This window comes from Diaporthe citri (assembly GCF_014595645.1).
Source record: "Diaporthe citri strain NFHF-8-4 chromosome Unknown scaffold_13, whole genome shotgun sequence".
Classification (NCBI taxonomy): domain Eukaryota; kingdom Fungi; phylum Ascomycota; class Sordariomycetes; order Diaporthales; family Diaporthaceae; genus Diaporthe; species Diaporthe citri.
The window spans coordinates 397,456-413,193 of NW_025064858.1; the positions used below are offsets into that span (position 1 = coordinate 397,456).

Below are 15,738 nucleotides of genomic sequence, written 5' to 3' on the forward strand. Positions count from 1 at the left end.
GAGCTTCGCAGTTCAATTTCACATGTGCTCTCATTGACACTCATACTCCGAATACCGGACGTTGATGTTGGGGTGCGATGAGACCAGGCGTGTGGAGTTGTGTACATATTTAATTGCTCCACATCATCTTGTAGAGTTACGGATTACTTCCCATTAGCACATTTTTCAAACACTTGGGTTTTGAGACAAACCAGCCCCTATACGCAGGACGTCTTGTCTTCACTTGTTGCGATCATGTCCAAGTCCATCGTCAATACGAATCCGTACCCGTTCCAATTCGAAGCGAGTAAGCCCCCGCCGATCAAAAGAGACGGTCAGCATGTGACGATCAGTCTGGACCACTCCCGCGGACGGATCCCGTCTCTGCAGGCCTCAAAAGTCCGAGCCTTGATGCAGGAGGCACACAAGGACCCTTCCAAGATCCTCGCCCTTGTGTGCAGCTACGACGCACTCAGCTCGCGGCTCTGTGAGGAGGCTGGGTTTCCTATCATTTTCCTTGCCGGCTATGCGATGTCCTCTGCTTTGGCCCTTCCCGACACGGGTTACATCGCCTTCCAAGAAGTCGCCGCTAAGATACAAGAAGTTGTCAGGGAGACTACTGCCCCAGTGATTGTAGACGGCGATACTGGGTATGGAAGTCCTATGAATGTGCGAAGGACAGTGGCAGGGTGCGTATTTTAGTCACCCTTTTGACTGTTGCACAGCTCTTCTTCAAATGACGGTGTCTGACTTGAGGCGTAATAGACTGGCGGCTGCTGGTGCTGCCGGCATCATGATTGAAGACCAGACTTGGCCAAAAAGTAAGGCAGGCAGATAAGGCCAGCTATCCTCCGCGAGAACCGATTACTGACCAGTGGTGTCTAGGATGCGGCCACACAGCAGGAAAGAGCGTCGTTTCCAGGAGTGAGGCGTACGCGCGTTGGCAAGCTGCAGTCGATGCCAGGGACGAAGGCCAGGATATTTGGATTCTGGCACGAACCGACAGCCTCATTCTAGGATACGACGAGGCACTCGCAAGAGCTAGAAAGGCAATCGAGATCGGCGCGGACGCTGTTTTCGTGGAAGCCTTACCAGACCGGGAGACCATGGCACGTCTGAGGAAGGACCTGGATTTCCCGTCGCTCGCGAACATCATCTAGGGCGGCAAGACGGACAATCTCTCGGCACAAGAGCTGGGCGAGTTAGGCTACAGCGCAGTAGCTTACCCCTGGACGCTTGTCGCGGCCAAACTGAGGAGCATTCGCGAGACTTTGGAAGCGATCAAAGGGTCTTTCACCGTTGGAAAGCCTCCGACTGTCTTGTCTTATGCTGAGGTCTGCGAAGGGGTTGGCTTTAATAAATACTTCGCACTGGAAGAGCGGTATCAGTACGAAGGAAGGACTACGGGACAGAAGGGGCACCAATGGGAAGATTGATCTGTTACCGGACTGAAGCGCGCTGGATGCGGGAGATTGAGACTCATGGACGCCAGTGTCGAGCAGGCTGTCGATTGGGCACGTAGCAAAATTACTGAGCTTGAGTTCGGATACCGCTTCGTTGCATGTGAAGGAGGTAAACCAGTATTTTCCCAGGCGAAGTTTGAACGACATTTACTTGGTCGACTTGGAAGCGAAGCTGCAAACCCTTGGGGAATGCATCGTACTATGAGTCCTTCCAGTGCTTGTCTAATACATCTCGTCAAGTTCTCCGTCTTCCCTCACGCCATGAGAACTACACGTGGATGATCAAAATGCGTATAAACAAAGAATCGAGGTGAGCCAGACAATTCGCCCTGAGGCGATGCGCTGCAGATAGATCCCTGATCACTGCTTGTGCCCCAAAACGGTGTTTACTTGTCAAGACGAATCGGCCAATGGCCAATGTTACTGCTGGTTGCAATATTCCAGTAATCCAGGCTTCAGGGATGATGCCTGTAAGCTGAACACACCAATACTGGTCCGGCACCTCGTTATCCTGAAGGATCTGGTGTCCGCTAGGCCTCGAAGGAGTGGAAACTTCCCTCCAAGTGCTCAGTAGCGTCGATGCTTGAAATCCTGGCAGGATTTAAGGCGGACCTTGGCGCAAGATTGGCTTCTTATTGTCATCTCTGCCGGCTTATTGGGTTGGCTAAAGCAGGTCCCAGATTAGGACGACCGTCGTCGCTTGTGATGAAGCAATGAAGCAAATGATAGTTAATTGTAGGGTGTTGAGGAGAGAAATCTCCCCGCTATTAAACGCTTAGAAGAAGCCTATTTATAGGCTAGCGTTAATATATAGGCATATAATTTTCATACCTTTTAACACACTCCTTATTGCAAATATTATTATTTTAATAATAATAAAAGATATTTTATTTTAATAGCTAAAAATATAATTTAAATATTTTGCTATAATTTATATTAAAACTACTATATAAACATTACTTAATATTTATATATTTTACTTATATTATTTTTAGTTAATTATTTAAATGCCCCCTTAATAATATAAACCTTATACTTATTTTAATCTTAATTTTATATAAGTCTTTTTAAGGGTAAGGCAAGGTAATGTTTTTATATAAATATTAATAAAATTATATTTAAATATAATATAATAAATATTATATATTTTTTTAATTTTTTTATAAATAAAGTAATAATAAATAACGATATATTTTAATTAAGTATTAATTTTATAATTTTAAATAAGGTTTAATATTAGCTAATTATTAATATATAAAATAAATAAATATTTAATATACTTAATATTTAAATCTTTTAATATTTAAATTATTTAATAAAGATATAATAATATTAATAAATATATTATATATTTCGCTTTATAAATAGATTTTATAATAATAAATTAACGCTTTAATAATTAAGCAATTAAGCTATTATTAAGAAATTATATATATTTATTAAATGCTTTTAAATTATTTAAATTAATATTATAAAAAACATTAATATATATATTAAGTATAATAAATTAAAATAATAATATTTATTTTAAAAATTACAAGGCATAATTTAATATATATTAAATATATTAAAGCACTTTCTTTATAATATTTAAATAATAAATTATAAGCTTTATATTAAATATTAAGAGTATTATATATAAAAATGCGAAATTAAGTTTTATTTTAATAATAAGAAAATTAATGAATTTAGTAAATAATTAATATATTATTATATTTATTATAATATTATTAAGTTTCTTTTATTATAAAAATAAATTTAAATTTATAAGAGTTTATTTTTAATTATAATTAAATATATTAAAGTATTTTAAAATTTATTAAGTATATTTTTTTTAAAAAATATAAATTTTATTATTAATTTATATAATTTTTAATTTAAGCAAGTATTTATAAAAATTAAGATCTTTATATTTAAAACGTTATATAAACTTAGTATAAAATTTATTAACTTAAGAGGGATTTTTAATAATAAAAATATTATTAATATAAATAGCAATAATAATTTAATTTTTAATAAAAACGCAAAAGTTAAATATTATTTTTATTAAATATTTAATTAATTTCTTTTTAAAAATATTAAATTATTTATAGCTTAATTATTTAAATTTATATAAGGCATTAAGAAGTTTTAAAATAACTTGCTAATTATTAAATAATATTTAATATCTTTATAATAATTATATATAAATATTATATTTTAAATAACTATATAAATATATTATTTTAATATTAAATTATTAAAGCTATTAGCTTATTATAGCAATAATAGCAATAATTAATCTTAAATTATTATAATATGCTATAGGGTTATAAGTATTATTATAATTTATACTATGGATTTATATATATTTATAAGTAATAAATTAAGTTTTATAATAAATAAGCTTATTAAAAGCATTAAATTTCTTTATATATACTTAGCAAGAATTAATAATATATTAATTTACAATAATAAGTACTTTAACTTATATATTTATATTTAAAAGTAATTTAAATTCTCTTTTAATAGCTTATTACTAAGCATTCCTTTTATTACTTTTTATAGCTTATATATATATATTAAGAATGTTATTAATATTTACTATATTAATAAATAATGCTTAAATAAAGATTTAATTAGGGTAGTTAATATTAATTAATGCTAATTAAATAAGATTTAGTATAAAGTTTATATTAATTAATGCTAAGTTATTAAAATTTTTAAAATATTTTATAATAATATTTATATTTTCTTTTGCTTTTTATAAAGGCTAAATCCATCATTCTTAAAAACTATATAACTATATGGGTTTCGCGGATTTAAGTAGTTTATTAATAAATTTTATAGGTTTAAGCGGTTTATTAATAGGTTTTATAGGTTTAAGCGGTTTATTTATAGGTTTATTTATAAATTCCGTATTATTAATAAGTTTTATTAGCTAAAATATTAATAATACCTTTATCTTAAGTAGCATGTTTTTATTTAATTAGCTAATTATTTATATAATCTTTATTACTAAATTAAACTAAGTAATATAGCTTAATATTACAATTATAATAACTTTTTAAAGTAATATAAATAAATAAAAAATAATTTTACCTTTAACCTTAAATTTCATAAAGTATGCCTTTTTAACCTTATTTAATAATTTCATTTTTAATTTATAAACCTTAATAAGTATATAAAGGTATATAAGGTAAAAGTATAGTTAAAATTATTTAATATTAAGCTTTTATTTATAAAGCACCTTAAATAACGTTATTTAGCATAATAAGATTAAGTATAATTTTTAATTTTATAAATATATTATATAGGAAATTACTTTAAGCTATAAGAATAAATAGTTTTTATTATAAATTATTATATAAATATTAATAATAATAATATATATAAATCTTTTAAGTATATTATTTAACTTATAATGATAAGGAAGTAATTTCTTATAAATAATTTTATATTTTTAAAATATTATAATAATTATCTTATTTATATATTTACCCTTATTATTTAAACTAAATATCTTAACTTTTATACTAAATTAAGTTTTAATTATATTTAAAAATTCCTTAATAATATTTAAAATATTATTTTTTTAAATAATAAAGTAAATTTAATAAAATTAAGTTTAATTATTTATAAATAAAATAAAGTATTAAGAATCTTTTAATAATTTTATTAAAAATTTGCTTAATAAATTAAATTAAATATACTTAAATAACTATATGGATTATTATTTTAATAATAATTATAGGCGTTTTTTAATAAACTTTATAAATTAATATAGTTTGCAATAAAAATCCATTAATTTATTTAATATAATATTTTTATTTTTATATAAATATTAAGTAATTAATTTTAATAAATTATTATAGCTAAAAACTTTATAAAATTTACTATATATTGCAAATATTATAAAGTTATTTTTTATTATTTAAATTTTAAAATTTTTATATTAAAACTTTACCTATAATATCTTGCGAAATTTATTATCTTTTAATAATAAAAAGATATTATTTCCTTATATATTTAATTAAAATCTTTTTTAAATTATAATTTAGCTAAATAAATAAGTATTACTTAATATATAATTATATAAAATATTAATAAAGATATTCTTAATAATTAATTTATTTAATAATTATAAAAAGATTTTTATAAAGTTAATATCTTTTATAATAAGTTAATTATTATTTATAATAATAATTATACTTAAATATAATTATAAAGAGCTAAAGTTTTTTATATATTTTATTATATACTTTAAAGTATTAAAATTAAAAATTTATAATATTAAAGTATTTATAATTATTAATAGCTTTATTATATATATTAAAATATTAATATATAGCGTTATTATATTTTCCTTATTATTATTGGAAATTTTAATAACTTCTTTATTTATAGCTTAATTTATAATAATTCATTTCTTACTCTTTTTTTATTTTTAATTAGCTTTATATTTAATAAGCTTTATATAATTAATATATAAATGATTAATAAATGTAAAGTTTTATATATAATATTAAGTATATTTTTTATTATTTAATATAAAGTTAATACTTATTAATATAAACTTTATAGCCTTTTTTATATTCTTTAATGCTAACTTTTTTTAAATAAAGATAAAGTAAGCTTTAAATTATTTAACCTTTATATAGAAAATAATATTTATTATTTTAAGTTTAAATTTAAAAAATATTATAAGGCTTTAATTATTTAAATTATTAATAATATTATTTATAATATTTAATAATATTATTAAAAAAAAAGCCTTTAACCTTATTACTTTTAAAAAGTAATTTTATTAACTTCCTAATTAATTATTTTAATATTAAGATTTTAATATAAAGTTTTATTTAAAGGTTTTAAAAAGTATTTAAATAGCTTTATAAATTAAAGCCATTCTTATATTATAAGTTTATTAATTAATAAAAGAAATAAATAATTAAGTTATTAATATTATAATTAAATTAATTAATTAATATTTTTTAAGCATTAAAAGATTTTCTATATAATATAATAAATATTATAAGGCTTAAATATATTAAGCTTAAAAGCATAATAAAGGCTTAATTATTAAGCTTTTCTTATTTTATAAAAGCTATATCCTTATTTAATTATTTCTTAATACTTATAATATATTTATTAAGGTTAATAAATTAAAAGCTATAACTTTATATTACTCTTTAATTTAAAAAGTTCTTCCCTTTTAAGTTTAACTTTAAAAGAAATAATAAGTTAAGTTTAAAGTTAAGTATATTTAATATCTTTTAAATAATATTTATATATTTTTAAATATATTTTAAATAATATTTATATATTTTTATTTATTTATAATAATTAGCATTAATTAATATAAATAAATAAATAAAAAAAAGTAAGTAATTAAAATATTAAATAAGGTAGGAGTGTTAAATTATTATAAGTTATTATTAATTATAATAGCTATTATAAGATATAATAATAATATATAGGCAAAGATTAATAATATTAAAATCTTAATAATTTAAATATAAAAATAATTATAAAAATAAGGGTATTAATATTTCCTAATATTTTAAGATATTTTAAGTAATGCTAAGCTTATAACTTAATGAAGTAATAAAGTAAATAATAGTTAATTATAAGGTGTTAAGGAGAGAAATCTCCTCGCTATTAAACGCTTAGAAGGAGCCTATTTATAGGCTAGCGCTAGCGTATGGGCATACGACCCTCGCACCTTCCAACAGCTTGGGTCAGCCTAAAACTAAGCCCTTCAGGGATAAGGACTCATTCTTGCCTTCCTGCGTTTTGAAACAAGGATGATGTTAAGCTGTCATAGACACACCTCCTGTAGGCATAAGTGGAATTAGTTTGCACGCTCCTGTGCTGTACCCGGACGGCAAACTAATCACCTTGTCCCGTGATTTAGCTGGGCTAGATACGATCATGGTGGTCCGGGATGCGAATCAAAAAATGTCTATTTGCTCCCGGTGGCTGATCCCAATTTCTTCCATCAAAACACGCCTTTCGTGTGTGTGCCACACAAGCCGTCACGTCGCTTGATCGTATGGGAAGGAAGCCTTCGAACTCGACTATGATTGAAATGACCATGTCCCTGCACGTGAATAAATAGGCATCCTTTAGTCGGTCTTCTAGGACGTGGCGCGATGCTAGAGAACCCGCAGAAAGGAAGTACCCTGAAACGAACGGGCTAGGCTGCAAGGAGACGAGTTGCATCACTTGAGCACATCACCCCACGCGTCGGCTACGCGCAAAGCTCTCAGCTGTTCTTCTCGAGCTTAGCCCAGCTGCCGTCTATTTTCGGCAACTTATCCGTTGACCACCCTGAAGCGCTAGAGTCGTGATTCGGGTCTACACCAGCCCCGTAAGGTCGGTCTGCAAGTGGTCCAGGCCGTCGGTTTGCGATCGTGTCTGTTATTGATCCATCTGGCAACGGCCTCCTTGGATGCGGTCTATTGATTGTCTTTGACGCATCCAGATAGCTGAACGTCGATCACTAGCGTGGTCTGTAACGAATTCTGGTGCCTCCAGACATGGCAGCCAGTCTCAACGGTCCAATCCCTGGTCACAACTGGCTTGAGGATTATTCGTTCCGTGCTAGAAATACTAGGCCCACGATATCAGGATTGCCACCACGCTCCTGGAGTACTTGGGCAGGCCAATGGGCAGGCCAATGAGAAGGTCATGCTCACAAACATAGCATCATTTTCGTCGCTCCAGACCATTGAGATGCCTTGACACGTTGCTCTTACTTTGTCCCTCGAGCAGGCCCCTCGGCCAGATGCTGATGCCGTCTCTCCTCCTCTATGTTGTTCGTCTGTACACCACCTGGCTACACCTTATTTAGGCAGGATATGGTCGTCAGGATCAGGATCCGTAACAGAGCCTCTGGAGCTATCATGTCCTCGGGGAAGAATAACAACCAGTTCAGACGGCCGAGGGCCGCCACAGGCTCTCACGATGAGGGCTGGCAACCAAGATACCAGATGGTTGCTGGTGAGATACAGGATTCGAAACATAATCCTCGACTCATCGCGGCCTTGATGGAAGATGGCCTTCCCTCCTGACGGCCGTCTTGTCGCCTCGAAAACTTGATGACAAGGACCATCATGCAGTAAAGACTGCGAAGCCTTCATAACAAAGCCTGCCAGAGAGCCGAATACAAAAGGCGAGGCAGAGCTCAGCAAATCGGTGTCTCTCCTTCTATCATCATCATCAACTTGTCCGATTCTACCAACCCCCTTTCATCAAGCATAATTCCTTTTCATACTTGCCGGTCAAGATCCGCTTCGTTAAGCCCTTCAAAATCAACAACTCCAACAACTCCCATACAGCCCAAAGCAAAAATGGTATTCCGCTACAAGTGCTGCTCCTCTTGCGCCCCTACCGTCCGCCACTACCTGCGACAGGCATGGGGAAGCTCAGTGTACGAGGACAGCTACGGCTCCAGCAGCGTCTTCGAGATCAACATGCCCGGTGAGTAAGGCGCTGGGCCGGCTCATCCATTCATTATCCCCCTCCCCCCCCCCCCCCACCCCTCAACAGGGTTGGACCACCCAACACCATGAAGATTTCCAGATCACCAGGCTAACTCTTTGATACTTCCAGACCCGGGAACGGCTGATCAGAACTCCCTTATCCGCATGTGTTTCAGGGCGGCGAGGAATAACGTCGCGCCGCACAGAATCCTCCGCCTGAGCAGCTCCTCGTCCCGTGGCAACTACAGGTGCAAGTACGCTTAGATTTGGCTGTACAGCATTAGTGGCTGTATGAGTGAAGGTGACTACATTTGGATTTGGTGTTGGGGATAGAAGTCAGGTCCCCGGTGGTACAAGATCGTGTTTGGGCATGTTCCCGCTGGTTTGGGCTGTCGGGCGTGTGGGGCAAAGAATGGTCTCGCTGGCGAGATCTGACGTGGTTATAGAAGCAGTCTTTCGTTGGAAGCGCTATACTTCGGTATCTCTCACACTCGCTTAATGTAAACCTTTGTTACAATCATATCATTTGGACTTGCCGTCACACGGAACACCCCGAAATGCTCCGGATTGCACCTTGAGGTGCCAGGTGGAGAGTCTCACCCAAGACTTGGTCTCGAATTGCCTAGGAAGTTAGTTCAAGTTGAGTAGAAACGAATTATGCGCAGCTTAATTCGCATTTGGCCTGAACGAAATAAGGGAATTCCTTTTCACACCCGCTCGCTATACCAATTGGCAATCTACCTAAATCTTTGTTGCGCTTTAAATCCTTGATAGCGTCCCATTCAACCCTCTCGTGAAACGCAAAACCAGATTACTCGTCCAGCAGTCCCAGCTTTTCTTCATCCCTAATGACAGTGGATTTCCTTAGCATCCTCCTCGTCCCGTGAAGCCTTCGCCTTTCTTCCTCGTCCTCAGTCCTTTCACCATCTCCAAATACCGGCTTGAAGACCCTATCATAACCAAGCCACACCGCATGGAAAAGGGTCTCCATGAACAGCCCCAACCACAGCGGGATCTTTCCCCTGTCATCAGCCAACCACTTGCTCAGCCCGAGGAACAGCCCCATGATAGGCATGGCCAGGCCGAGAAAGAGATACTGCCCGATGGTCTGCCGCCTGGACGTGATCGTGTACGGCTGCAGCTTGGCCAGCCACTCTTGGTACTCGTCAGGCAGCCCGTGCTCCGCCGCGCCGTCGGTGATCAGCTTCAGGTACCGCGCGGAGGGCTGCGCGTACTCCGGGTCGGGCCGGATGGGCCGCAGCAGCATGTCCTGCCACCAGTCCTTGAGCCTGTCGAGCGGGCTCTTGTCGTCTCCATCATCCCCATCACCACCATCATCTCCGTCTCTGGCTCTTTTTACAGGCTTATCGTCACCACCGCCGTCATCACCATCGCCGTCATCCGGCTTCTTCGGTATCCGGGGCGCGTAGAGCGTGTGCGCGAAGAAGGGCTTCGGAAGCTCCGGGGTGGGCGGGTCCTCCGGGATCCCGACCCTGTTCGGGATGCCGATGCACGGCACCAGAATATCCTGATATGCGGAGCCGCCGCCTTCGGTCTTGATGATCTCCGCGTAGTCCTCGGGTGTGACCTCGTAGACCACGCCGATAAGGCCCTTGTCCCAACTCCGGATCACCGTATGCATTCTTGCGCACGTCTTGATGCACCCCGCGGGAGATCGGAGTCGTGCTCTGGTCCCTGCGAGACATCTCCTCGGCCTCCTCGGACTTTGGAGGGAACGTGTACGGCGGCGGATGAGGAAGGTCAGGCACCTTCCCCGGCGGATCCGGGATCGGCGGGTGCTTCGGCACCTTTCTCAGAGCTGTGTTCGCGAAGCATGGCTCCTTGTAGGGGATGCCAGGAAGATCAAACGTCAGCCGTAGAGACGGGGCGGAAACGTTGATCGCGGAAACAGGACGGATTCCGCGCTGGCCGAGGAAGGTCTGGGCGCAGAGATTCGAACCGTATGCGAGGTAGAGGACTGTTGGTACGGAGGCAGTATGGTCGCAGAGATAGTCGTTCGCTGATGGCGACGATGATGGGATGTGATCGGCGGGGGACTTCTTGGGTGTTGCCCGCTGGAGCCGATCTGGGGATGTCCGGGGGATGCTCGAGACGGGTGGATAGTCTTGGGTGGGGACTTGGGACTTGAATTCGAGATTCCAGACACGGTCGAGCGTTGCCTTGACGCAACTGCTCCTCGGTATTGATGAGGTCTGATCCATCTCGACAGCTTTGCTGTGTTTGTTCGTGAGTGAGGAAGCTGACGAGGCGAATGTTTCAAAGGATCGAGGTAGATAAGAGGTCCTTGTCAGCTGCCCGCGTCCCAGGAGCTTGGGCCCGAATGATGATGCATGCTTGCAGATCAGTGGGGGCAATGCCAAGACAGGTCCCCTGTAACGGTCTGGGCTTTTTGCTGACGGACAGCTTTGTTGTGGGAACGTACCCTTCATATGGGCCAAATGCTGTGGAAGCTTGAGTATTGCATGCAGGGAATTTCAGTTATAGAAGTATCTGCGATGTTGCTATGAACCCTCTGTGTCTCTGTGGAGGTCCTTATTTTCCACTCACTGTCCACTGTCCACTTTAACATCAAGGATTGGCTGTGCTTCTTGAGGGAATGCATGACCACCGAAAGTCTTTGCGACCTCTCACGACTCGTCCTCCACCGGCGCCTTCTTCCGTATGTTCACCCAGCCCGTTCCCCACGCCGCGGTAAAAGACACGACGGCGAGCGCCGTCAGCAGATAGAACACGGCGTTGACGCTGTCTGAGAATGCGAGCAACAGCCCGTCGAGCTCCGGACTCCCGGGCGGCAGCAGGGCCCGCACGGCCTCCGCGCCTCCGCCCACCGCGAGCGCCGCCTCGGGGCTCACCGACGGTGCCAAAACCGAGACTTGCCGCGTCAGGGTCTTTGTGAAGACCACGTTGCCTACGATGGTGAAGATGGCCGCCACCAGGTTCTCGACAAATACCATGAATGCGATCACGGACGGGCTCTGGGCTGGTGTGACGGCATTTTGCACCGCAATAATACACTATTCCTATCAGCAAAAGTCGATGTAGCAGGCGCAAATTGCACTCCGAGATGGAGGGCTGCCAAGTCGGGGAGAGAGACTCACCATTTGCAGTCCCATCCCGCGTAAACCGAAAAGTATTTGGTGTCCGATCCAATCTGCTGTGGACGTATCTGGACTCCAGGTCGATATGAGACCGCAGGCGACGGCAGTTGTTGCTCCTGCAAGAATGCTGAACGGGATATAGTAACCAAGCCTTCTCACTAAATACATCCTAGTCAGCTTTGGAGGTTTCCCCCTTGTTCGACTGTGAGATCATAGATTCTGCTATGTGGCTTTCCAAATCAAGGGAATAGACGCAATCGACTTACCAAGAGCACCAGTGGCAACTAGAGTCAGCAACTGCGTCAGGATTGAGGGCAGTGTGTAGACGCCGCTCAGCGAGGGACCGACACCCCTGACAGCCTGGAAGTAGATGGGAACGTAGTTCACCCCGACAAAGTTGTTGACGAACAGCGACGTGGTTTGTATGGTGCTCGCCCAGATGACCCGTCTCTTCACTACGTGAAATGGTATGAGGGCCCTCTCACCGCCAACATGCCATTCCCAGAGGCAGAACAAGATCAACATCGCGCCAGAGCCGGCGAACAAGCCGATGACGATGGGAGAGCTCCAACCGTACTCAGACGACCCCCACTCCAGCGCTAGGAGAAACATGACAGTGGTCGGGGCGAACAACGCAAAGCCTGTAAGGTCGAGGTTTGGGACGATGTTGCGGAGCAGCTCGAACGAGAAGGGTGGCTTGAGCGTCTCGTCTGGGACGTGCGTGAAAAACAGCAGCAGGAAGGAGACCGCGCCGATGGGGAGATTGATGTAGAAGCCTGCAACTTGTGAGCCGAGAAATGGGAAGTGCACCGAAAGGCTACAGTCAAGGTAAATACTGACACCATCGCCAGCTCACGTATTGTGTCGAGGCGCCACCGATCAGCGGCCCGACAACTATACCCGTCTGGCACACTTGGGTACATGGTCAGCTCACAGTTCTAAGTAGATTCGATTGGATTCACTCACCTGCAAATACTATACCGTTGTAGACTGTTTATGACGATTAAAGATTAGTTTCGAAATTGTACGAACGGTGATTCCATAAGGAGGTGGCGAAAGCTCAGCTATGTCGTCCGCAACTTACAAGGCCGTTTTTGCAAAGGCACCGCTCCTGCGATGAGGGTCAGGGCCCCATTCTCCAAGCCCGAGCTTCCCAGGCCAGCGACGGTACGACCGAGAATGAAGAACATGGATGAGGTTGAGACAGCGCAAAGCAAGGAGCCGATCTCAAAAATCATTGAGAAGAATAGAAACGTGTGCTTCGCGCTGAGGTAGGTGTAGAGTTTTCCGGTAAGAGGTTGCAAAGCTGCGCTGGTGTCGGGATTGGATCAGTCTCAGTTCAGCAGTAAGAGAGAGCCCACTCATTGTGGTTCTCATTGCATTTTGAATCAAAAGGGAAGACCTACTTCGAAAGCACATAGGCGCTTCCGTACCATCCGATACTGTTTGATGTCCATGTTAGCAGTCCATCTCTTTCTGATTACACTGTTTGAGAAACCCCGAGTCAACAATCAGGCATCGAGCGGCCTCCTAGCTCCCGACGACGATACAAAATGGGGACTGCAGGAGAAGGGGCTCTTGTTGAAAATACACACTCTTGCAGCCTTTGAAAATCAGTCGTGATGTACGGGATAGCCTGAAGCAAGAGACCGAGGAGGTAGAAAGGTCATCAGCCGTCTGGCTAGGACCTAAGGTACAATCGTATCCGTCGTCTGGGGTAACGATAAAGGACACTGGAAGCTGAGTGATTCCAGAGGCTATTTTGACTCACCGTGGCGGTTATGCTGAAATCTAAGAGGACGAGGAAGAAGACACAGACAATGCCAAAGAGGGCGGCGTAGAGCTTATATCCTGTGATATACTCGTTGTCTTCATCGCCGAAGTGATTCCGCGAGGCAGGATTCGCAGCGGGTTCTGTTGCGTCTGGGGCGGTCTTCGAAGCGGTCGTCCGCAGGATTCCCTCTTGAACACGGTTGTGCGGCTGCACAGCTTTCTCTGGGTCTGGGCCCCCCTTGTCTGGTGAAGTCATGGTTATCTCTGCTGCACCCTCTGCCTCTTCAGCTTGACTTGGCTGTATCTTGTCACGAGGTGAAGTCGGCGGTGACGAAGATCGTGCATCTCCTTGCTTTGAGTGCCGCGCTGATTCTCTTGTCATCTTTTTCGGATGTGATTGCCGTCATTCTCCGCACACAGGTGTTGCAAATTCTGTGGTGAGCTGGTCAGTCAGGCAATCATTGGCTGTATTGCAACTAGCGTGGACAAGAGAATGGAAGACGCCAGATGGCCCGCAATCTAAGGTATAAATAACTGTCTGAGGGGTCTGTGGCTAGAGGCTCAAGTGAATGCCACCATTCGCAAGACCTCAAAACCGTCTCATGAGGGAAACAAACAAACAGGTTCACAGGTCGGACGGCGGTGACCAGGGTCCCGGACCAGGATTACGCCGACTCCAACACACTCTGCCCTTCCCCAGGTATCGGGCGGGTACCGGCGGCTATTCAGGGGTCTCACTGCGTTGCTTCAGCAGCAAGCGAATGGCTTTCATCGTCTCGATTATTTCTGTCGTGATTATCGCTGTGAGTCACACACCTCAGCCAAGACTCCAAGGGCCTGCTCCCAATCCCTGCGTTCGGATACTAGACTGAACTTCCCTCCAGTTACTCAGAGACATGTGTGTACATTTGAGTACAGTAGGGGATAATAATTGTACTTGCACCTACTGCCCCCGGAATCCTTTAAGCGTTCCAGGCCTGGGCACAATTACAAGATAGCGTACTCCGGTGACGTTTTCCCGCGCTGAAGCCGCCCTCTCCATGGAAGCCATGCGTCAGCTGTCTTATCGTCGGAAATGTACAAGCAATATAAGATTCTACAACTTTACAATGCCCTGCAAGTCTTGGCTTTCCACCATTTCGCAGGAGGCTGACCGGCGCCCGCTGCCTTTGCAGGAGGTTGAACAGAGCCTGCAGCCTTTGCAGGAGGCTGACCGGAACTTGCAGTCTTTGCAGGCTTGCTGGACCCGGCGCCGTCGGCGGATTTATCGGACCCGGTGGCGTGGTTAGATCCTCCCATATTTGTGCTTTAAATTTTCTGTGTATGGGGTAGTATTCTATGTCAGGTGTACGATAATAATTCCGCTGGCTGAGCTTCGAGAAGAGGTTTACAGACAAAACGAGATCAGAAGCAAATTATTCGGTGGTGCAAAGTAGAGGCAAAGACTGATGATGGGAAGTTTTGAGGTGTTGGAGATTTAATGTTTCAATTTTGTTTTCTGTGTACGGGCAATTTGAGATGTAGATGAGCGGACTGTCGCTTTAATAACAATCATCTTGTTCACGATGGAGCCCGGGCATCACTTCGTCCACGCACTGGACACAGTTGGAATCGCTCCACATTCACCAGGCCTTATTGACAGGCGAGTATTTTTATACAGGCCGCATGAGGCCGCTGGAAAGAAGGCCCAAACATGGTCCGCACCTAACATCTCGATAATGTCTCCAAATAGATCCGAGTTCGCTCAGCGGAGGGCGGGAGGAAATTAGACGTGACGCCCGGGCACTCTCCGAAAGGTGGTCGAGTGGTCAAAGACCTGCTCACGGTCAAAGACGACTAAGCTACGTAGTATAGTAGCCTATACATAGAATATGAAGTTGCCTCAGGATTTTCGCTAACCCATGAGGTAGGCTATCTTCGAACCAACATGCCGTATGAGTG

At 40.3% G+C, this 15,738-nt stretch overlaps 4 protein-coding genes across 4 annotated transcripts; 2 read left to right on the plus strand and 2 right to left on the minus strand.

Annotated features, from left to right (window-relative positions):
- Window positions 1-234: 234 nt before the first annotated feature.
- Window positions 235-1,139, plus strand: INS49_004848 (uncharacterized protein; the record flags this gene model as incomplete). Its single annotated transcript, XM_043165635.1, has 3 exons — window positions 235-668; window positions 745-800; window positions 865-1,139. 3 exons carry the CDS (start codon window positions 235-237, stop codon window positions 1,137-1,139), a joined length of 765 nt encoding a protein of 254 aa, XP_043017764.1.
- Window positions 1,140-8,773: 7,634 nt separating this feature from the next.
- INS49_004849 (uncharacterized protein) lies at window positions 8,774-9,169 on the plus strand (the record flags this gene model as incomplete). The annotated part of the gene is made up of 2 exons (XM_043165636.1): window positions 8,774-8,903; window positions 9,036-9,169. The coding sequence occupies 2 exons, from the start codon at window positions 8,774-8,776 to the stop codon at window positions 9,167-9,169; spliced, it is 264 nt and encodes an 87-aa protein (XP_043017765.1).
- A 547-nt stretch (window positions 9,170-9,716) lies between these two features.
- INS49_004850 (uncharacterized protein) lies at window positions 9,717-11,127 on the minus strand (the record flags this gene model as incomplete). Its single annotated transcript, XM_043165637.1, has 2 exons — window positions 9,717-10,527; window positions 10,610-11,127. 2 exons carry the CDS (start codon window positions 11,125-11,127, stop codon window positions 9,717-9,719), a joined length of 1,329 nt encoding a protein of 442 aa, XP_043017766.1.
- Window positions 11,128-11,553: 426 nt separating this feature from the next.
- Window positions 11,554-14,053, minus strand: INS49_004851 (uncharacterized protein; the record flags this gene model as incomplete). Its single annotated transcript, XM_043165638.1, has 9 exons — window positions 11,554-11,940; window positions 12,025-12,182; window positions 12,291-12,800; window positions 12,865-12,936; window positions 12,991-13,014; window positions 13,109-13,335; window positions 13,431-13,466; window positions 13,620-13,660; window positions 13,796-14,053. The coding sequence occupies 9 exons, from the start codon at window positions 14,051-14,053 to the stop codon at window positions 11,554-11,556; spliced, it is 1,713 nt and encodes a 570-aa protein (XP_043017767.1).
- Window positions 14,054-15,738: the final 1,685 nt, after the last annotated feature.